We start from the raw sequence: 22,227 nt of genomic DNA, 5'->3' as shown, positions 1-22,227 counted from the left end.
TTAGCGAACAGGCAAAGATGAGAAAGGAGGGTTTGCCTTTATTCCCTGAGCATACATGTTTACTATCGTTAAATGGAATAAAGTACAAAATAACGATCACGATATTGAGATTTACTGAAGAGCAGCATATTTTTTTCGTGTGGCGCCGCACACACAAAATGTTTGGGAGCCGCTGCCCTAGAGATATTTATTTATTCAGAGATGCCGGTGACAGCTAGACCATCGCTCTTGTATTGTTATTTTTATTTTATAATGTAACCCAATTTAGTTTAGTTTTTTCAATTTTTTCTATGTATTTTAGATTTAATTATCTTTATATATTATTGGCTGCAGATCAAGAAACATTGCAAATTGAAAGGAAACAACATGAGGTAATAAACTCTCTTGTTAATTCTCAATGTTTGGAAGGGTTGTTTGGTGGCAGCAGATATTACTATGCTTTGTATCATAGGGTAGGAATGGGAAACATATACTGTAATAGGCCTATAATTTTAGAAGAGTAACAAGAAATCCTGTTATCTTAATTTTACATTTTTTTGGTACATAGGGTGAAGTTTTACGAGGCTTTATAGGTTGGGAATTAGTTATTTGACGCAAATCAGATGTCACACGACTCACACATATTTAAGATGCTTTAATTGAATTCATCTATTGCATGTCAAAAGCTAATGAATGATTTTCATTGGCAACATTTGTACAATGAGATAATTTGAGGATGTGTATGAATGTTGAGGACTTGTATAATCAATAATCGAATATATTTTCCAACCAAATGAGTCTATACCTCAACTTTCATTTGAGATCAAAATTTCTAGTTTTAAAACTGAATTAATCCAGTATATTGAAATTAAAGATGTCAGATTCAAACTTGAGGTATTTGTTATTTAATCTTTAGTGGAACAATCTGGGATGCTGCTGTGGATGAAATCAATATCAAGAAAGAAAACGAAGCTTATAAAGGAATTGTAACTGACAAATATGTTCTTGTTATTGGTGGAAAATCATCAGTAAGTTTCAAAATTTCCAGTGATTAAAAAGTAGTTTCATTTTGTTTTCCAATAGCTTTTATCATAGGTTGAAATGTAGTTTGGGTTACCCAAATATCTGGAATCCATCTGTAAAGGATATTAAAATAACTTCAATTCATTTTCAAACTCTTAAATACCCAGGTCATGACTGAAATATGTTGTTGTATTCTAGCCATTAAGTGTTTAATCTGGAACTTCATCCAGAAAAAATTTCGGAAGTACTGATACTATCAACTAGAACGGCCATTTATATGTTAACTATGTGAAAACTGTTTTCCAAAAAACAAAAGCTGAGTCTCTTTTGTGACAGTTCATATCTGAATGTTCATCAAAATGCTTATAATACATTCAACATGACTTTTTGTTTTGTATTTTCACTGAAATCTGTGTGATATTGGAATTCTAAATTTCACAGAAAGATTTTAATATGTTTCTTTTCAACCGGAATAATATATAACAGATTTGTAAATTTTATGTATGAAATTTATCGAATATAATTGTAGGCTATATATAACATGTTAATGTAACTACAAAATTTGACTGCAATATTATATTTTAGGGGAAGACTACAGCGCTGCTCAGATTTTTAAATCGTGAAGAACCTACGAAGCCTTCAGTTGCTCTCGAATACACCTATGCACGGAAGACTCAGATGGTTTGTTTTTCTTTTATATCCTGCCCTCCTGAATGCAGTCTTTTTGAACAGAGAAATTTAATCCTAGTTTGGTTCTGATTAATGTAATTGTAAAAATTTATTCAACTGGAAACATACGTTTGGCACTTATATGTGCAGAATATAGTTTTATCCTCTTTATTCATCAATTTCCCTTTATCACCAAAAAGAAGTCTTATTACTTTCTGAAATCAGCTCATGCATTTTGAAAATATTCTGGTTACCTTTTTCCATTCCAACATGGACTGGTATCCGAACGAGGGACTGTGCTTTGCCATATGATAAATCCATTGTATTGACTTTTCCCAGAATAAATATGGAATTCTTACCGTAACTTACATCTTCATGGTGCCTACTTAGATTCACTTGTTTTTTGCTTACCCATTTCAATTTTTTTTAGCATGGCAACATGATCGGCCACATATGGGAACTAGGTGGTGGAACATTTCTTGCAAAGCTTCTTGATATTCCTTTGAACATGGACACCTTGAAACAGATGACTGTTGTACTGGTGAGTCAATTTATTACCACAAATATACATAGGTTGACATGGATATACTAATGTAAAGTGGGACTGTTTTATCTCATGCGGTATTTACCTTAAAGTGTAATATTTAAAGCTGTCTCTGCTTATGCCCAACTGGATGAATCTTGCTATCACACCCCTGTTGAATCAAGTGGTAGTTGAACATATATGATCGGATTGCCAGATATGCGTACCATACTCGATGCTCCGAGTCGTCTGAATGAAATGACTCAACCCGCACTCGACTCATCTCCAGAGAGACTTAAGATAAATTTGAGTGAGTCATTGGAATTGAAAAATTCCTATGAATTATGTTTTACCACTAAGATTAAGATTAATGTTGTATTGAAAATATTGAACATTTATTCGTTTGTTGTATGAATTAATCGAAATTTGTCGTGTTGACACCAAGGTAAAATGTTATTACGACATGATGGTAAAATTTTTATCGATTTTTTCTAGGGGGCAAGAAAAGTTTATTTAATTTTATGACGCAACTTGGTCACAATAGAAAGAATCTTTCCTACGCATAAGATGTTGTGCTAACAGTCAAACTAAATCCTAGTTTGAGTGGAAAGAAAAGCGGTGCGTGCGTTCAATGCAAGATTGAGGGTTTTAGGTCGTAGTGTCTGACATTTATTTGCTGTTCAATGCTGTCTTTCTAATAATATCCCTTTTTTATGGACAATCACATCTTATTCAACTTGATCGCCATAGATCATTTCATCCTTACAGCAGCATTATATGTAATTTCATCACTATAACACAACTTATGCAGCATTATCTTAAGTGGCTATTTTATCATTAGTCATATTCATCTAGGGATAACCAATACAGGATAATTGAATATGTTCTGAAGTAAATGTTTTTGAATAACTAAATCAAAATTAGTCTCATGCAGCAGACAAAAACACATACCTAATGATTTTTTATAATGCTGGATTGGTATAATAAGATTGCTCTAATATTTTTAGGACTGATTTAAGCCAATTACATACCATAATCAAAATTTAAAATACCTTCCTAAATTCAGGAAGTGTTTATTGTACAGGGTGCTCGTAATAAAGTCCTGTTACAATTTTAATTGTTATGAAGTCAGTTTTTAATCTTAACCATGTTTGTTTCATTTAATTAAATTAGTGTTTATATGAACCTGTAAGGCCAGTAAACTATCCATAAATTCCCCTGGCAACTTAAAAGGGCTTTATGAACACCATGTAGCTTTATGAACACCATGTAGCTTTATGAACACCATGTACAATGTTCATATATATTATGTAGTCACTGTTCAGTTGCATATTTTATTCACTTCACTAAGTGTTAGTTTCTTCAGCAAGTATTGCTGACAGAATTGTATGTGCATTGCAGGCTAAATTTAACAATAAAAGAATTGTCCAAGTAATATTCAAATATTATAAACTATTCTAAATTGCACAAAATCTAAAGCAGTCAATCGGAGAATCTTTCAGTTCAGGTTAATAGTTCATTACCAAGGTGTATATCCCATGAAATAAGATCCGATGGCTGCTGCTGAAAGAATTGTCAACAGAACCAGGTTCTTAGTTGAAATAATTGCTGGCCCAGATGAGATTCCCACTAGACGATGCTTGTATTCTTGGCAAATGTTGTCATCTTTTATACATTTGAACATAAAGTCCGCAACCTCTCCTGTTGATACGTAGTAGCGACCAGTGAATGTATCTTTTTCAACCTGTTTGAATGTAAAATAACTTATTATGATCTAGAGACAAATGAGTTTATGTAACTGGGAATGTGAATGGATATTCTTGATGTTAACTCTAGTCGAAGCTTTCAGACATTTGTTTATTAAAGTTAAAACATCATTTTATTAGTAAATATTTTTCAATATGTGTCACAGGTTGAAGTATTGAATAACCTTATGCCCACCACTTCACCCGAGGTGCGATCTGACTGGATCCGGCATGCGGGCCCTAATTTGCCCACCCCTGGTCTAAATGTCTATCACAAAAATAAAGTAGATCTTTTTTTATCAGTTAGAAAAGCTACAAAAGCAATGTTTGTGTTGACATTGACACCTAAAATCATAAAAAAGTGACATGATTTTCTTGTGGGAGTTGTGGGGTAAAAGTAGGTTTGATTTGAGGAAGAAATATTGAGATTATCTTGATTAGTTCTCAAATTTAGTTTCAAGTGGTTATACTTTTAATTTTTCAAATGGTTCAAGTTTATCGTCAACGAGTTCTTAATGAACTATACTGACCGTGTATGATGGACTGATATAATTGCTTCTCCAAAGTGAAGGAGGCATTATGGCAACCCAGTCAATTGTGTCCTTTTCTTCATTAAGAATATCAATCTGCTTCTGATGATCTTCAATCAAATATTTCAGTACCATAGGGCTCCATTCTCCTGGTATTAGACTTGCTGAATAAAAATCACCAACATTTAGAATGTGTTTTCCATTAGGGTAGGAATATCTTCTTTATGTGGCATGATGAAATGGGGCACTTCATCTCTATTTCAGATTATGTTATGGTTATGTTGTGTAAATAAAGGATATTGTCATAAAATCAAATGAGAATCTACGAGAAAGAAGACTGGGTATGGTTATGTTATCTAAAAAAACAGTTTATTGTTGTTGCAATTGTCATAGAATAAATTTTATAACTACCGGTAATGTTTTTTTCTACATTCTTATTTGATTTTATGACAATTTCAGGAAGAAGATTTTCAGAAAATCTTGGTTTGAAAATTCTCGTTTCTTTTGGTAACACTAAAGACACTTAATTAATAACACAACTCATGGGTTTAGGACAGCCATGCATTTTGGTATTTAAAATTGGTATTAGCATATTTACATAAATCTATGTAACTTATACTATATTGTAAAGAATGTGTGTAGAAAGGATACAATAATGAAATTATTGGAGTCTTACTACCATATTAAACTTGTTCAACTACTCCACGTCTCTGTTATCAAGTCGCCAACTACACCGATTTAGACCGGGACATTAACTGGTTTAGAGGTCATGGATCAATCATTATATGATTTGGAAATCCTAATGGAAATAATTATTAATGTACTGGGATAAAGTTCTTCGTCTCACCTACTCCCACTACTGCGATCTTCTTAACGCCATGTTTTTTCATTCCTGAGACAATGTTTCTACATCCTTCCGACATTATTTTAGTAGGACCTGAATATATATATACGGTATATATGAATTATTACAATCACCAAAATATCATTCTTATTCATGATAATTATTTATAAAATGAAAAATATTGAATATGTATTTGTGATCATAGCTATCGAATCATTTAAAAAAACAGCCAGTTCTAGATTCAAAAACTTAAAAAAAAAAATTATTGTCAAGTGAACGTATTACATCAATGATTACCTTACATACACTTTCAGATATGTGCCTAAGATTTTTGAAATTTAAACTCGTTACTATGCATTAATGAAATTTTCCTAGCTGAGTGATTAAAGTTTATGTAAGAATTCTGATTGTATTTTTTTCACTGGTGCTACAACTTTTGATAAAGCTTTTCATTTTCATTATGGTAGTGCAATGGGTCAACAGTAAAGCTGGCTGAAAGCTCATGATTTTATTATTAAGACATGATAAGCGTCATATAAATAAAAAAGTTTGTTTAATATTTTGTATCCTACATACCTAGTGCCCATCCCGAACCAAGTGCAGACAATACCACATCATGCCCTTCAATGGCATCTTCGACTTGTTCTCTTTTCAAAACGTCCCCTTGAATTATTCTGACATTATTGCGCAACCGGTCTGACAACTTAGATGGTGTTCTCACATATGCTGTGATCTCACATCCTTGGAAAAATAAAATATATCATGATTTCATTACAAAATGTTCAAAAAGTCGTTAACAATTTTTTATAGTTTTTTTTATTGAATTTATTGATTCCATATATAATTTTGTTCCCCCCTACATGACGTAAAAAACTTAAATTAACACTGATTGATATAAAACAAACCTGGTCAGAAAATATTGAGAACGGACTTCATAGCAAAATTGTAATTATATGAACATATATATCCTGTACTTATATAATTCGACAGTCCAGTAAATCGTTTTACAATGCCCAAAGTATTTGGATATTGGCATCCATAGATGCTTAATAGAGGCCCTCTCATTATTTGTTAGTTCAAAAATATATTTCTAATGTTTGGTAAATATTGCATTCATACCTTCTTCAATTCCTCTTTCAAGAATGGAAAATCCAGTATTTCCAGTTGCTCCAAAAACTATGATCTTAGGCTTAGGCATATTAGTTTCTATGTAAAATTGTTAGTATAATAGTAATATTTTTTGTCCTGTATCATATAAACACAAAATATTACAATATGTAAAATATCATTTTGTTAATTCATACAAGAAAACGGAAATATGGGGCTGACATGGATGAAATTCCTGGAACTGTAGTAACAGTAATGAATTATAATCAATAGTATATATATATATTTATATATGATTATACACACCTTTCTCTCCGGGCAAGGTCATGTACAAGTAGTCACTGATATCAATGATAATGTGAGGAGCTATTATTTTTGGGAGGACCGAAATTTTCCTGACACGTTTTGTTAATATTTTGTGTATTTTGGAATGCGTAAGAATGAATTAAAATAATTATCATTGCTTCGAGTGGCAAAAAAGTTTTGGTACTCGAAAAAATCCGTAGTCCTCTAATCTGAAATTAGTGAAAATTTAATACACATTTTGTTTACTATTCATCTGATGTTCATCAGAATTACCTGGGTAATCAAGTTTTCGCTGAAAGATTTTTGCCATTTTTACTGGAATCAACAAATATTGAAGTGAGGTAGTATAAAACAGGGCTACTCAACTGGCGGACCGCGGTCCGAATCCGACCCTTTCGGGTATTCGATTTGGACCACGCCTAATTTTTTATTTTGGATCATTAGCCCCACTTTTGAAGTTTCCTTTTATAAAATCACTTTTATAGATTTAAATATATATGAAAAGAAACAATCTTGAATAGTTAATAATCATTAGTCTGACGAGGAAGTGTGTGTTTAAGGATGCCGAAATATAATTTCGGGATACACCGGACACAAGTAATTTTTATTTTTGTATGCGGATCTTCGGTAGAAATATTTGAGTAGCCCTGGTATAGAAAACTGTTCTCTCAGTCGAGTACGGTTAATAGTAATCTAAAAAACTGTGACATGAGTGGCAAGTAGAAAAAGTGGACGATAGATATTAGAACACATAATTTTAGATGCAGAGACAGGACTTAGAGTACTTTGTATAGTGCAAAATTTGTTAACTCATAAAAAATCTTATAAAATTCATATATACTGTAATAAATAATGTGAATTGAATGTGATTTTCACTGTAAGCTCACACTCTAATATTTATATGTTGCAGGAAATAGATAGATAAGCAATGAGGTAATAATTTTTTTTTTTAAATCTGATGTAGTCAAATAAATAAATATAACTATAAAATGCAATATGTTATGGCTTCTGTAAAAAATAATGCTGAACTTATATCTTGAACACTGAAGCACTGGCATAGTTCAATAATTTAAGCTATATGATTGAGCAGACAGAAGAAGGGCCTGCTGATATTCCTAGTAAGCAGTTCTGATATTTTTTGACAGTTTCCTCATCACTGATATATTTCATCATGAAGTCTGCAATCTCACCAGCATTAACATAAAATTTTCCTGTGTTGTTATCTTTCTCGATCTAAAAAAAATGTTTGTAACTTTATATATAGAGATTGTTTTACATCGACTAAATGACAAAACAATCATATTTAATGAAATGCTAGTTCTAGGGCTGTCCAAGTATTCACCAATCGAATCGCAAATTATTCAAATCATAATTTTTGGATGACGTAATCAGGTTGGGGTTCATAATGACATGTGAAAATGGGTAATCCACCCTAACTAAAAGTTCTTGACAGCGTTTAGTGAACTAGCCCCCCTTTTTTCTTCTATATACTTACACTTACCACTATTTGATGCACAGGGGACATCGAAGTTTTTTCACCTAGTATTGTACGGGACTTTATGAACAGCATGTATAAGTAAACATATCAAAACCTGGTGTAGGCCATGCCCATTTTAACTTATTAATAAGTTAATCACACTGATATTACCAGTTAAGTTGAGTAATTTACTGTTGTGTAATATTGGAGTATATATGTATGAGCACACATCGCGGTTTTTGTATTTTAAGTATAAACTTCATTATATGTTATCTTCCTAATACCGGTATATTGGGCATTAATAAGGAAAACACAACAACACACCTGGTAATTTGGATTAATGATTCCCAGGCTCCTGATTAAAGGAGGGTGTAGAGTTACCCATCTTAACGATTCATTTTCTTGTTTAAGAATTTCAACCACTCTCTTATGGTCTTCGCCAATATGTCTAAATAGCCAGGGTGATGATTGATTTGGTAGACTCCCCGCTGCAATAAATGACATAATATTTTGGATTAAGATTGTGGACGTTTTTCAGAATTTATGCCATAGATCATAAGCGGTTATATAAATATAGCATAGTTACCTCCACAAATCATGACGAGATTTTTCACTTCATGTTTTTTCATACCAGACACTATGTTTTTGGCTCCTTCTGACATTAACGTTGTTGGACCTTTAATAATATGAATATAGATTATACAGTGGATAATCTAGGCTTTTTAAATTTAACTGCGGTAGGTATAAAAAAGAGACAAGACAGCTTAATTAATCCCATGTTGAAATACAGTCTATGACCTGATTACCATAAGTGTGACGTGTGAGATTGAGGTACCATATATAAATATTATATCTTGGCATGATTGAAATAGGCTAGTTATTTTGACTGATGCTATCTACCGAGACTTAGTCCTTTCCCCAGTGCTGACAAAACTACATCCTGATCTTTAATTGCTTTTTCCACTTGTTCAGAGTTCAAAACATCTCCTTGTACAATCTGAATATTCTTTTTAATCTTCTCTGGCACTTTTGAGGGTGTTCTGACAAAAGCGGTTACTTGGTGTCCTGAACGAAAAACAAAAAGTATCACACATGTATATTGCCACTATTCCATTTACACCTAAATATTATTTTCCACTCTAGATAAAATATGGGGCGACCCAAAAAACGAAATGCAGGCCATTTGGAACATATTATTGTATGGGTTTCTTTTTCGGGTCATCTTCTTAATAATAGGATATCTATTGAGAGATATGTTTAATAATCTACCGTACGTGATTTTCTTCATGAAAATTTTACTATGCTCCTACCTTCAGCCACAGCTCGCTTCAGTATATATTTTCCTGAATGCCCTGTACCACCAAATATTATAACACTGCGTTGATCAGACATTGTATTTGTTTAAATCTATAGTCATGTACAATTTCTTATCACATTTGTGAGCTTCCAATAATGTTTTGTTGTGGTATCTCAAAAGCAGCTGAGTTGCCTTCCATAAAATTACTATAAAAGTACTATACCATTATGCGAAACTGTTACACCTGGCTGGGCACGCGTTTGTATTATAAATATTTTTTGGTTTAGAGTTACCCTTCGTCTGCATTCTTGGCTTGATCGGCAATCATATTGAATTTTGACCCTGTGACTTTATAGCAGGGATTCCTTGTCCATCTTCAATGATACCAATGTTTGATGTGGCATGAAAATTGATGCAATTACTGTAATTTTCTATATCTGAATTGAAATAATCACTTCATTTGCTCTGTTCAGACTTTATCCATATCACATTGATATCTTGACATTTCTGACTTCTTAAAAGTTTCTTCATTATTAAACTGTGTGGTACAGTATTTGTGCTATTCCAGTTGAAGATAAATGCTTTGTTGCAAGTTGATCATTAATTTGTCGCACAATAAAATCTTTGTTGACTGTCACGCTGTAAGTAAAACAGAGATAGGTCTGAAACGACTAGGGATTTGTAGCATATTTGGTTTTATTTACATTTAAAATTTTTGAAAAGGATATATATTCTTCAAAGATTTATATAAAGTTTTCACAGTGAAATCAAAGCTTCTTTTAATTCCCACCTAATATAGTTTGGCATACATGGGTTCTCTGAGTCTTTCTGGCTTTCTGCACTCTAGCACAAATGTATTTGCATCTGGCCAAAAGTCTTGACTTCGTCACACATACGAAAAATGGAAGTCGAAAGTTATTTTATGCATACTAATCCACCAGCAACAAATCATAGAATGGGGATAAGTAGTTTGTTTCATGGAAACTCAATTACAATTATATTTATGAGCCATTTATATAATTGATCTAATAAAATTTATAGACACAAAATACATCATGGGACAGAATTCTAGAGCATCCAACTTTCTGAATTTGGCTACTGTCTTTCAGAAAGGCACATATTCACATTTTAGAAACCGTCAGTGATAAATATTTACTGGAAGCTGACTGCCCACTGTCTTACTCTTCTACTTACTGTGGTTTAATATTCTTGTAAACTTCCTGTTTCTCACTTATTAATTCATTATACTGTCTCTGTGTTTCATGACACTTCAATTCTTCTTCCATAATAGGATGATTTCAAGCACATTTATTACTGTGATGGTGCATGAATCATATTTACAAGTACAACACAACAAACACCTTTAAAAATATACAGAGGAAAATAGTGGAAATTGAACATGTTCCGTAAATTTTATGGCTAAAACCTGAAAGATAAAACGAGTAAATCAATGTGTGAAATGAGGGACATAAACTTGAATTAATTGACTGGTTTTTCAATTGCAATTTGCAATATTGACAGTTTGCTGAAGTGTGTTTACAAAATATATTTAAGTTCAAAATTGTGGTGAGAAACTGTGTATGAAAGTGGCATAAAAAATTAAGACATATATGGAAATATAAGAAAATGAACGCTTTCACATGCTTTTTTCCATATTTAAACATTATATGGTTTTATACATATTTTAAAAAGCCTGTGATTCAAATTTTAGGATCTTTGTAACTGCAAGAAATGGCAAAACAATGCATACACCTCAGACGAAAAAATGCATCCTGAACTCAATAAGATAATTTTGCAATAACGAGGAAAAAAAACATGATATTTATGCAACTTATCGCCATGTCATGTAAAAAAGGAAAAAAAACATGGTTTGGGTTAAGATAAGAGCTGAGAGAAAATTATTTTAACATATTGTCAACATATTCATCTCATTAGCTTTAACTTTGGGCTTGGTGAAGAATTCTATATACACACAGTTTTCATTCGACTCAACTAGTTACTGATCTTTAATAGCATCTGTGCCATGGTTGGTGACATTGTCAACAAATTCTTGCAATACATCAGGTAGCATTCTATAATACAGCATTGCTCCAATAGCAAAAGCAAATAGACCCATTGCAACTGACATACTGATTTTGCATGAAAATTTCCTCTTTGGATAAGAAGATATCCCTAACTTGGTATGCTTGAAGCATTCCGTTGATGTTCTATCCATGAATACCTTTACCATGAAATCTGCAAGTTCTCCAGCAGTAACGGAATATCCACCAGGAATATTATTTTTTTCCACCTAAAAGGTAAAACTTTGTAAGAAATGGGGAAAGGGAGCAAAATTATGTGTATAATTTTGAATTAAAATCTTATCCCCCTGCAAAAATTAAAAATGCTTGCAAAAAGGGCAACTGTCAACAAAATAGATCTTTCTAAACTTCATTTAAGCTTTCTCATCCTAGCTTGATGAAGGCTCCACTATAACGGAATAAGTGCTATTATCAAGAAAATCGTGTCTTAAGCAGTATGTCCCATCGTTTGCACCATTAAAATTTTATCACATTAAGTTGAAACCATCGTTAAAATGACAATGATGTCCTAGTTAACTGTTATTTATTCATGAATCAACATTTTTGAATATTGAAAATCCAACATTTATCCTACATTGTACAGTATTTTGCTGCATATGACATGACAATTGAGCTGTAGATGCTAGAATATTAGCAAGTATGAATGCAAGAGAAACTACTGAGAATATATGGATTTTTTTCGTTGATCATCATTATCTTTCCTAGTGGAGTTGCCGGTGTGGGTACTAATCTTGCCCAGTAAGAGACAGTTACCTGCTTTTAAGTAAAACCCAATCACCTTATAGTCGGGGTTGATATTTGTACTGTTCTTTATATTCGAAGGCATCATCATGATCCAATCAATCGATTCTCTTTCTTCTTCCAGTATTTTGATTTGTCTTTGATGATCATCATAAAATCCGTTCCTTTTCCAAAACCTGTTGAATCTGGGTCTTTCTCTCGTAAGAAATGTCCCTTTAATAAAGACATCATCAGTTTTTATACAATGTTTATTGTATTGTACTGGCCAAGACTGAGGAACTGGTTTGAAATCACAATGGTTTCAACATTTTTTTTATCGGTTCTGGCCACTGGCTCCATAGCCATTGATTTTTTATATGACCCCAGCCATGGAATATCAGCCCAAATGCAGTTTTACGGAATTGGGACAATAGAGGTAATGTTTAAAAAAATAAGAATGGATAATGTTTTGTACCCATTGTAATATTTTCGAATAAACTGTATTTTTGAAGATGAGGAGAAAGTTGTCCATTTCTTATTAAAAATTGCAAATTAATTATAAATAGGTGCGAGCATTTTTGATTATCAATACCTATTAGTGCTTTTGAACAAGTGATGCTATGTACCTTTGAAGCTTATGATTACCATACACAAAAGCTTACCCATGCTAACAATGACCAGTTTCGTTACATTGTGCTTTTTCATTCCCGACACAATATTTTGACAACCTTCCGACAGTAGTCTATTGTCACCTGGAATTAATTGTCATTGTAATTAACAATTAAGATTCCTATTTATCCTGCATTACCTAAATTCTATTGTACAATGGCCATAATCTACTATCGTTTATTTTGATAGAATGGTGTACATACCATTTATTTCATGGTGTACTTTAAACAATATTTGGCAACCATAATTATCATTGTCAAAAAATAGCCTTTTTAGTCACAATTATAACAGTATATTCGGTGCCTTGCAACTCAAATAAATAAACAATTTAAATACATGGATGTTTGTAAACTCATAAATTTTTTTTTTAATTCCCAAAAAAGGGGAATTATTGATACCATAGTTTGCTGGGCCCCTACAGGTATATTAAATGTATTAAAAAACTAAATAATCACTCATTGAAATGAACAAATCTGGTTAAGATATATTGAGAACTGATTTCATATTGAAATTGTAACGGGACTTCATGAACAATCTGTGCATATTTTTTAATATGTATCTACATACTGTACATTGAGTTGCACAACTTCAGTATTTAATTTATTTTCTCTAATACAAGGTATTTTTGTTCTTTATTTTAACACTGCTTTTTAACGCACGGTTATTCCCTCCTTGGCCGAGTGCAGACAGTACGGCATCATGTCCTTCGATTGCATTCTCAACCCTCGTTTTATCCAACACATCTCCTTGTATAATTCTGTATAGTTTTGCACATATGCTTTCTGGTATTTTTTTTGGATTACGTACATATACTGTCACTTCCAATCCTGTAGAAATAATAAAAGATGATATAGACACAACGATATAGACACAACGCTTGCACTCTGGGTAAACTTGTTTGCCATTCCAGCATTCAGAGCACAGCTCTGACACATGCACACACACTACGAATCCCACATATTTCCATAAGGCTATACCACTATGCCATTAGCAAATATTATATTAAAAATGTAAATATGTTATTTGCTTAATGATTGTAAATTATGAGCCGTATGTACAGTGCTTTTTAAATAAATATAACAAGTTATATTCATACAAAGCCAAAGGTGGCTTAATTAAATATTTTGCAAAGAATTTGTGTATGAAATACTAACCTTCAAGTATTGCCCTTTTCAATATATGTAATCCAGTAGTTCCAGTTGGACCAAAAACAATGATACTATTAATTTCAGACATCTTTCTTGCCCACTAACACAGCTCTACTCTCTGTATATTACTTCTCTTTTTGTGGTAAAGTTTACGCTTCACTGATTTTGTCTGCTATTTATAAATATAACCCATTGGTTCCCGCTTCTTAGGTTTACTTGAGTTCTATTCTTCGCCTATTAAACTGCCTTCATATGAGCTCGAGATCAATTATTAACTGATGTTGGGGGTTGTCTCTGCTTTATTTATTCCTTGTTGATTGTTATTATTATTACTGAAAGCAGTATGTTGGAAATAAAGGTATAAACAAGTTTTATTTTATTGTGAAAAGTGGAAAATACCCTATTTTTATGTAGTACAATTACTTTTTATAATTGCTTAATAAATGGATCATGATCATGAAATTATGAAGGGAAAAAGTATTCATTTATAACAAGTAACTTACGCCGCAAAAATTAACCGAATTGTGTTAAACATATGGTAACTAAAATATCATTGGATACTTTACATGTTGTATTTATCATAAATGCTGTGGTATGAATCAATAAATTCATTTTATCTTTCTATGCCTACATGTTTATGAATTATAAAAAGCATAAAAAAGTACATTAACGATCACAAAATTGGGTTTTATTTATTTATTTTCATATTTAGACAATAGTGGATTTTTCAATATTAAACTTTTCTTTAAAACCAGATTAGGGAATGAAAATTACTACGGTAATTATTGTAAAGATTTAGTATCGTAAACGGTTTCTTTGTTATTGTCAAAATAATAATTCAAAAAATATTGCTTCATTTAATTGTTAAACATTCTGTATAGAGAGAAAGAAGTTTTGTACAAGATTGTACTCTAATGAAATAAGAAGCTTTCCAATTAGTAATTCAAAGATTAGAAATGTTAGATTAAAATATTGAATGCTTTTACACCTTAATGATTGAAGATTGAAACACAAAATGATTGACATGTATCATGTATGTAATGTCAGTTGTGTAATAAAGAGTTTATTGTACCAAATTGAATCTTGAACACTACTGAATCATCTAAAACCTTCATTGTGTGTAATACATGATGGAACCAGCAGCCAAAGCAAGGAGCAATATAGCAATCGGTGCTTTAAAACTAGTTGAAGCTCGAGATGAAATTCCAACTTTCGCATGCTTGTATGTTTCCTGCTTATTTTTGTCTGTTATGATTTTGATCATGAAGTCAGCAATCTCAGCAGAAGTTACATTGGAAACCCCAGGCATAGCATTTATTGCAACCTGTGAAACAAGACTTCTTTCAGAAAATTTTTAGGAAGGCAATATTTTTTATCAACTTGATCATAAGATCTTATATATGGACTGTCTTCTTCTCTAAATAATGTAAAAAATTACATATTCAATGTCCCTAATAAACAGACTTTGTCTGCTTTGTAATATTTAATTACATTGTCATTGGATGCTTCAATTCAGATTAATGGTTTACAATTATTTAGAACTAATATAAACACACGTCTTCTGAAAATTAACAAGATAAAAGTAAATGCAAAGGGTAATTAATAATACTAAAAAAAATTGTAAAATTCTTTCATTTAGCAATTAAATAAAATGTTTCCAACGATGCAACATGTTATGTTAGTGAACAATATTTTACCATGTAATCAGGTTCAATTTCATCGCTATCTTTAATAAAAGGAGGAGCCACTGCTGTCCAGTCAATGTCATCTGATGCGTTTTCTAATAGCTTAATCACTGCAGAGTGATCAGCTAGTTCACCGACGAAGAAACTCAAAAAAAATTTGGGTATAGCGTGGGATGGTAACTGCAATCCTGGATTAACAATCAGAATAGTTGAGAAAAAACATTGTTTTGATTTATTTTTAAATATTCACAAGCTAAAGTATGTGTATTTGGATATCCGATTCGCTTTGGACATTGTTGCTGTGAATCGTTGCAGTAGAAAAAAAACATTACTGTGAATATACCTTCTTAATTGCTAAACCTTAGAAGATATATGAAAGACACTTATTATTACAAAGAGGTATTTGTAATATTACATTATATGGACAAAATGAAATTTCGATAATTTAATTTGTTTAGTCAATTTACTCAACTGGTTCAATTAATGACTATCTTAATGTGCAAATAAACTCAAACCGCTCACTAATTAAAAATTAATACAACAGTGTCTATTAGTATATCACTTTTATATCAAAATGAGGATATATGACAAATTTTATTAATTAAAAGATAATATAACAGTGTCTATTAGTATATTTTCCAATTGAAATTTCATTTGTATCTGCTATGAAATACTGGTTTACTTCAGTAATTAATTTCAATATGCAAGAGTATCACAAACCTCCACTGACAACAATCAAATTTCGCACGTTGTGTTTCTTCATTCCACCAATTATATTTGCAACCCCAGTTGACATTATCTTGTCGCTAGTTCCTACAATACATTTAATAGCAAAAATAAACATTCATCTGAAGAGTGTCTTCTTTATATTGTCAATATCTGATATCCAATCTATTTTTTTATTGTCCACTGGTTTAAAAAAAGTAATGCTAACTGCTAAGTAAAAAGAGGTTAAAATGGAAAAGTCATTGCATTGAATATATATAAGTTAATCTGGTCTATTTTTGACAACGGTGATTTAAAAACTCAAATTGACAATCAATTTGAAATTTACTAATGCTCAAGTTATGGAAGTACAGAAAATATATTTCTGACATTATATATTAATTCTATATTATGTAATATTATAAATTTCAATTGTATTTCATTTATTTATGGTTCAAACCTAGTTTATTTAAAGTGATTTTGCCAAATACTATTAAATAATTTGAATTTAATAGTGAAGCAGGAGTATAGAATACTGTACTATTTAAATATGGGGGTATTCTTATTCACTCCCACCTAGTTGTCCATGCCTCCCATGCAGGCCAATTTCTTAATCTTTGTGCTTCACATAATGCTTTTTTTAAATTTTTTACCTACCTATTTTTAATTTTCCGCCAAGCGCAGATAATACAGCATCATGCCCTTGAATTGCATCCTCAATGATTTCTTTATCCTTCACTTCTCCTTTCACCACTTTATAAAGTCTGTTTCTGATATTTTCTGGTATCTTGGAAGGAGTGCGAACAAAAGCTGTGACTTCAAGACCTGTAAATTTGAAAATTTAGTGGTATCACGTCACCTTAGTACAGGCCTGCACAACTCAAATTACCACGAGGGCCACAAGCATAAATCTGAAGGCCGGCAGGCGACAAACTTTGCCTCATATATATTTCACAAGATGAACTAAAAATCAAAATAATATTGTGAAACAGTTAAATTTAACGAAACACTTTCAGTGAATAGCAATATTTTTTTGTGCGAGAATTTCTGCATCATTCATAAACGAAGTAATTATTTTTTTAGTTCTAAATTTGAATCAAAAAAGAAACTTCAGTTTCATAAACTGCTAATAAAAAATAGTGGCGTTATTAATAGGTTGCTAATATGCTCTAATGGGTGTGAGATTGTATACCGATATTGTTTTAATCGTGATTCAGTTTGAATACTGAGATATCTAAATCAGGGTTTCCCAAACTGGGGGGCGAGAGGTCGAGTGACGAATTTTAAGGGTCGCGAAGGGCACACCAATTTCACACAAAGGCCGATATTTATTGAAACTAATACAAAACATAAATCTCACGATTTTCAATATGATGGGATTAGCGGCGCGCTTGCTTAACAATGCCGGCTTTGATTGTTAGACCCGAGAAGTGGCGTGTTTCCAAATCACCCGCGGGCCGCACAGAAGTATCTAGTGGGCCGCATGTGGATTTCGAAAGTTCGAGAACCACTGATATGGTGCATATTGATTCAGTTGATTGAACAGTTTGGGAACAAACTTCTAAATCCACTACATCAGTTTTACACATTTTGTGATATGAGTGTTATTTTATATATTTCAATAATTAGTTACCTTCCTCTAATGCTATCTTCAGAATCTTTAATCCTGTTTGACCAGTTGCCCCAAAGACAATGATTCGTTTGACATCAGACATTATAAAGTAATAATAATGAACCAAGCTAGAAACAATGATAACTACGATATTCTATATTTATCTGGTTTGAGGAAATAGGCTATTTAGTTCTGCAAACAGTAAATAAAACAAAGGATAGTTTCAACTCTTAAATATTCAATAATCACTTATGGTCTTATTGATTATAAAAGTAAAATATGGCAATAGTGGTATAAAAGATAGATACAAATTTTTGTGGTATTTTCATATCTTATGAGGTTTCAACTTCAATAATATGTGTGTTCAATGTATTACTGGTATAAATAAAATAAAAATGATATTCACTCAAATTAGAAAATAAAAGTTTTTGTACTAGACCATTGATTCTCAACCTTTTTTTTCTGTGCCCATTTTCAAGGCACAAAAATTATGTGGCCTATTAACTTTTCCATCCGAGGAGAAAACTACAAGAAATTGAAAAATTCTTTCCGCAAAAAGGACACTTTCACTTTATTACGGTAATTAGAATGCCACCCTGTAGCAAAAGACAGCATCGTCATTCATTGTTACTACCATCAATTATTTAAATATATCAATAAATGTAGCAGTTTTATTAGGTTTGTGGCCCTATCTGAAAAAGTTTCTATGGCCCAGTAGCTGGGAACCGGCGTGCTAGACTGATAATGTATTGAAAAAGTTCTTCTTGAAATCATTTTGATTTTGAGGATATTCCAACTTTGCAATGTTTAAAGGATTCAGCTTTTGCTTTGTTCATTACCAAATGAATCATGAAGTCTGCAATTTCAGCTGTTGTTACTCGTGATACCCCAGGTACTTTATCCTTTGCATACTGTGAAATAAAATACAACGTTAAAGTTCTGGTTTAAGGTTAAAAGATAGTTGAAAAGTGGTTAAAGCATGTCATTGCAGGTTAAAATCTTGCGTTCAATTCCCATGCAAACCAACCACCTCACCCAGGGTTTATTTAATTGGGGAGGCAAGGCCAAACCAGAAAGATTTTCTGAACATACATCTGGTCGCGGCTGCCTGTGCAGGAGCTTATTCAGAGCAAAGAGCACATAAATATATTGTAGAATAATAGAAAATTAATTCATCATCAACATCTCACCTGATAATTTGGGTTTACGTCATCATTATCCTTAATCCAAGGGGGCATTATTGCAACCCAATCTATATCTACAGAAGAATTTTCCAAAATCTCAATTTGTTTGATATGATCATCTGTAGCTTTGACAAATGTTTTCACCAATGTTGATAGGATACCGGCTTCACTTGGAAGTAGAATTGCTGGTTTAAATATTTAATAGTGTCAGTTGAAAGAGATCTGTAAAGTTTGTTTTTCTACTACTTTGACTTGAAATAAATTTCCATTTGAGTAATATCAAGTACGGTAATCACTTTTATATCAAAATGACGATATATGACAAATTTTACTTATTTTATTAAATAAAAGTTAATACAACAGTGTCTATTAGTATATTTTCCAATTGAAATTTCATTTGTATCTGCTATGAAAAACTGGTTCACTTCAGTAATTAATTTCAATATGCAAGAGTATCACAAACCTCCACTGACGACAATCAAATTTCGCACATTGTGTTTCTTCATTCCACCAATTATATTTGCAATCCCAGTTGAAATTATGTTGCGGCTAGTTCCTACAATACATTTAATAGCAAAAATAAAATTCATCTGAAGAGTGTATTTCTTTATATTGTCAATATCTGATATCCGATCTATTTTTTATTGTCCTCTGGTTTAAAAAAGTAGTGCTAACTGCTAAGTAAAAAAAGGTTAAAATGGAAAAGTCATTGCTTTGAATATATATAAGTTAATCTGGTCTATTTTTGACTTGATTGACAATCAATTTGAAATTTAATAATGCTTAAGTTATGGAAGTACAGAAAATATATTTCGGACATTATATATCAATTCTATATTATGTAATATTATAAATTTCAATTGTATTTCATTTATTTATGGTTCAAACCAAGTTTTTTTGAAGTGATTTTGCCAAATACTATTAAATAATTCAAATTTGATAGTGAAGCAGGAGTATAGAATACTGTACTATTTAAATATGGGGGTATTCTTATTCACTCCCACCTAGTTGTCCATGCCTTCCATGCAAGCCAATTTCCTAACCTTTTTGCTTCACATAATGTTACATAAATTTTTTACCGCCAAGCGCAGATAATACAGCATCATGCCCTTGAATTGCATCCTCAATAATTTCTTTATCCTTCACTTCTCCTTTCACTACTTTATAAAGTCTGTTTCTGATATTTTCTGATATCTTGGAAGGAGTGCGAACATAAGCTGTGACTCCAAGACCTGTAAATTTGAAAATTTAGTGATATCACCTTAGTATGTTTTGTCCAGCACAGCGATTTCCAAACTTGATCCTTGGCCCCCATAGGTGCACAGAGCGGTTCTATGAAGACTAGATATTTAATTCATGATGACAATCAAAGTAATTTGACTATCTATTGATCAGAGTTTTGACTGTCTGTAGTGTACTCTGTAATGCATTTATTATTTTAATTTTGTATTTTGGCTTCTCATTATAAAAACGTGTCGAATAAATAACTGAAGGAAGCGCGTTAAAAGCAAAACTGGGTATTTTTGTACAAAAGCAAGTTGTCAAAGAGTTCCTGCAACGGGGTCGTGGATTTTGAAAGTTCGAGAACCCTGATATGGTGCAATTTGATTCAGTTGATTGAACAGTTTGGGAACAAACTTCTAAATCCACTACATCAGTTCTTCTAATTTTTTTTCACACAAGTTTGCAGTTGTAAGACATTTTGTGATATGAGTGTTATTTTATATATTTCAATAATTAATTACCTTCCTCTAATGCTGTCTTCAGAATCTTTAATCCTGTTTGACCAGATGCCCCAAAGACAATGATTCGTTTGACATTAGACATTATATAGTAATAATAATGAACCAAGCTAGAAACAATGATAACTATGATGTTTTGTATTTAATAGGGATGGGACGAGTCCGGCATTACAGAGATTCGACGAATCCGAGTAATAGGTCAAGGATTCGAATCGAGTCCTCCGAGTCCGTGACATCACAATGTAAAAGTAGAAAAACATGTTTTTGACCATACTACAGCATCGCGCACTCACAAACATACGTCATAGCTTATATTTTTTGCCTAATGGTTCCGCAAATAGCTGTTGAATCAATTTAAAAATATATTTTCCTCTTTTTGGCGGCCATAACACAAACGTAAACGTAGGTCAATGTGCGCCTTAGCTGTGAACTGGATTTCCAGCCCACCACCTTGAGTCAATTCTGGATGGCTATTTTAGAAATTCTGTCAATAAAAAATGTCAATATGAAAAATAAAAAGCTTTTGACCACAATGCTTTCCCATAATTCCAGATATTTCTAGCCATAAATCTACTGTAAATGTCACCTGCGCAAATGGTAGAGAGATGCCACTCGTTGTCAATACAATGCTTGCATTTTAGTAGTTCATGTAAACGTTCTAAAACGCTCCATGCTTTCCATTGCTCCCTTTTTAGAGAAAAGATTGTACATAATTAACTCAATTAATTAACAATTAACTCATTGATGAGATTTCCGCTTGGGTTGATCCTGCGCATGTTACATATTTATTTACGCGAATCGAAAACTCGAAAATATTGCGTTAACACATATTTTATTTAGTCAACTTTTAAATATTCAATAATCACTTACGGTCTTATCGATTATAAAAGTAAAACATGGCAATAGTGGTATAAAAGATAGATACAAATTTTTGCGGTATTTTCATATCTTTTGATTATAATTAGTAAAAAGAGTATATACAGAGTATGACAGATTCATGACATATTAATAACATATTCATTGAAATGGTAAAACCTGGCAGAAATAGCAACTGAATTTTAAAACTAAAAATGTTACTGATGGTAAAGCATAAGTTCTTGCATAGTGTACGGTAATAGCAAACAATCATACAGGGATGTACCCTACCAAATATTTTGCTATTAAGAAAACAGTCCAAAAAT

At 32.0% G+C, this 22,227-nt stretch overlaps 6 protein-coding genes across 8 annotated transcripts in view; 1 reads left to right on the top strand and 5 right to left on the bottom strand.

The window, feature by feature from the left end:
* LOC120347788 (cytoplasmic dynein 2 light intermediate chain 1-like) overlaps window positions 1-22,227 on the top strand; it is a 35,464-nt gene that overhangs the window by 1,172 nt on the left and 12,065 nt on the right. The window contains exons 2-5 of one of the 2 annotated variants that reach the window (XM_039417882.2): window positions 334-371; window positions 896-1,007; window positions 1,588-1,683; window positions 2,102-2,212. In XM_039417882.2, coding sequence (XP_039273816.2) covers window positions 367-371; window positions 896-1,007; window positions 1,588-1,683; window positions 2,102-2,212 — 324 coding nt within the window. In that variant the 5' untranslated portion in view covers window positions 334-366. Of the gene's footprint in view, window positions 1-301; window positions 372-895; window positions 1,008-1,587; window positions 1,684-2,101; window positions 2,213-22,227 lie in introns of those variants that run through there. The other variant, XM_039417892.2, reaches the window with a different exon arrangement.
* On the bottom strand, window positions 3,465-6,579 carry LOC120347846 (flavin reductase (NADPH)-like). Its single transcript, XM_039417954.2, has 5 exons — window positions 6,433-6,579; window positions 5,890-6,054; window positions 5,317-5,406; window positions 4,470-4,633; window positions 3,465-3,938 (listed from the first exon to the last, which is right to left on the bottom strand). Exons 1-5 carry the CDS (start codon window positions 6,509-6,511, stop codon window positions 3,714-3,716), a joined length of 723 nt encoding a protein of 240 aa, XP_039273888.1. The 5' UTR covers window positions 6,512-6,579; the 3' UTR covers window positions 3,465-3,713.
* LOC120347854 (flavin reductase (NADPH)-like) lies at window positions 7,594-9,932 on the bottom strand. 2 transcript variants are annotated; one of them, XM_039417973.2, is made up of 5 exons: window positions 9,794-9,932; window positions 9,104-9,268; window positions 8,790-8,879; window positions 8,528-8,691; window positions 7,594-7,959 (listed from the first exon to the last, which is right to left on the bottom strand). In XM_039417973.2, exons 1-5 carry the CDS (start codon window positions 9,804-9,806, stop codon window positions 7,801-7,803), a joined length of 591 nt encoding a protein of 196 aa, XP_039273907.2. In that variant the 5' UTR covers window positions 9,807-9,932; the 3' UTR covers window positions 7,594-7,800. The 2 variants fall into 2 exon arrangements, with proteins under 2 accessions (XP_039273907.2, XP_039273900.2); XM_039417966.2 differs by lacking the exon at window positions 9,794-9,932 and adding an exon at window positions 9,514-9,723.
* On the bottom strand, window positions 10,816-14,282 carry LOC120347803 (flavin reductase (NADPH)-like). The gene is made up of 5 exons (XM_039417909.2): window positions 14,125-14,282; window positions 13,630-13,797; window positions 12,964-13,053; window positions 12,360-12,535; window positions 10,816-11,790 (listed from the first exon to the last, which is right to left on the bottom strand). The coding sequence occupies exons 1-5, from the start codon at window positions 14,204-14,206 to the stop codon at window positions 11,497-11,499; spliced, it is 810 nt and encodes a 269-aa protein (XP_039273843.2). The 5' UTR covers window positions 14,207-14,282; the 3' UTR covers window positions 10,816-11,496.
* LOC120347831 (flavin reductase (NADPH)-like) lies at window positions 14,502-18,311 on the bottom strand. Its single transcript, XM_039417938.2, has 5 exons — window positions 18,142-18,311; window positions 17,166-17,333; window positions 16,524-16,616; window positions 15,816-15,991; window positions 14,502-15,442 (listed from the first exon to the last, which is right to left on the bottom strand). Exons 1-5 carry the CDS (start codon window positions 18,221-18,223, stop codon window positions 15,230-15,232), a joined length of 732 nt encoding a protein of 243 aa, XP_039273872.2. The 5' UTR covers window positions 18,224-18,311; the 3' UTR covers window positions 14,502-15,229.
* LOC144421109 (flavin reductase (NADPH)-like) lies at window positions 18,311-21,751 on the bottom strand. Its single transcript, XM_078111340.1, has 5 exons — window positions 21,050-21,751; window positions 20,384-20,536; window positions 19,768-19,860; window positions 19,311-19,489; window positions 18,311-19,031 (listed from the first exon to the last, which is right to left on the bottom strand). The coding sequence occupies exons 1-5, from the start codon at window positions 21,129-21,131 to the stop codon at window positions 18,891-18,893; spliced, it is 648 nt and encodes a 215-aa protein (XP_077967466.1). The 5' UTR covers window positions 21,132-21,751; the 3' UTR covers window positions 18,311-18,890.

The sequence above is a fragment of the Styela clava genome, chromosome 1 (genome assembly GCF_964204865.1).
Source record: "Styela clava chromosome 1, kaStyClav1.hap1.2, whole genome shotgun sequence".
In the NCBI taxonomy this organism is placed as follows: Eukaryota; Metazoa; Chordata; class Ascidiacea; order Stolidobranchia; family Styelidae; genus Styela; species Styela clava.
Note: the sequence above shows the minus strand (reverse complement) of the source record. Positions and strands in the feature narration are given on the sequence as shown.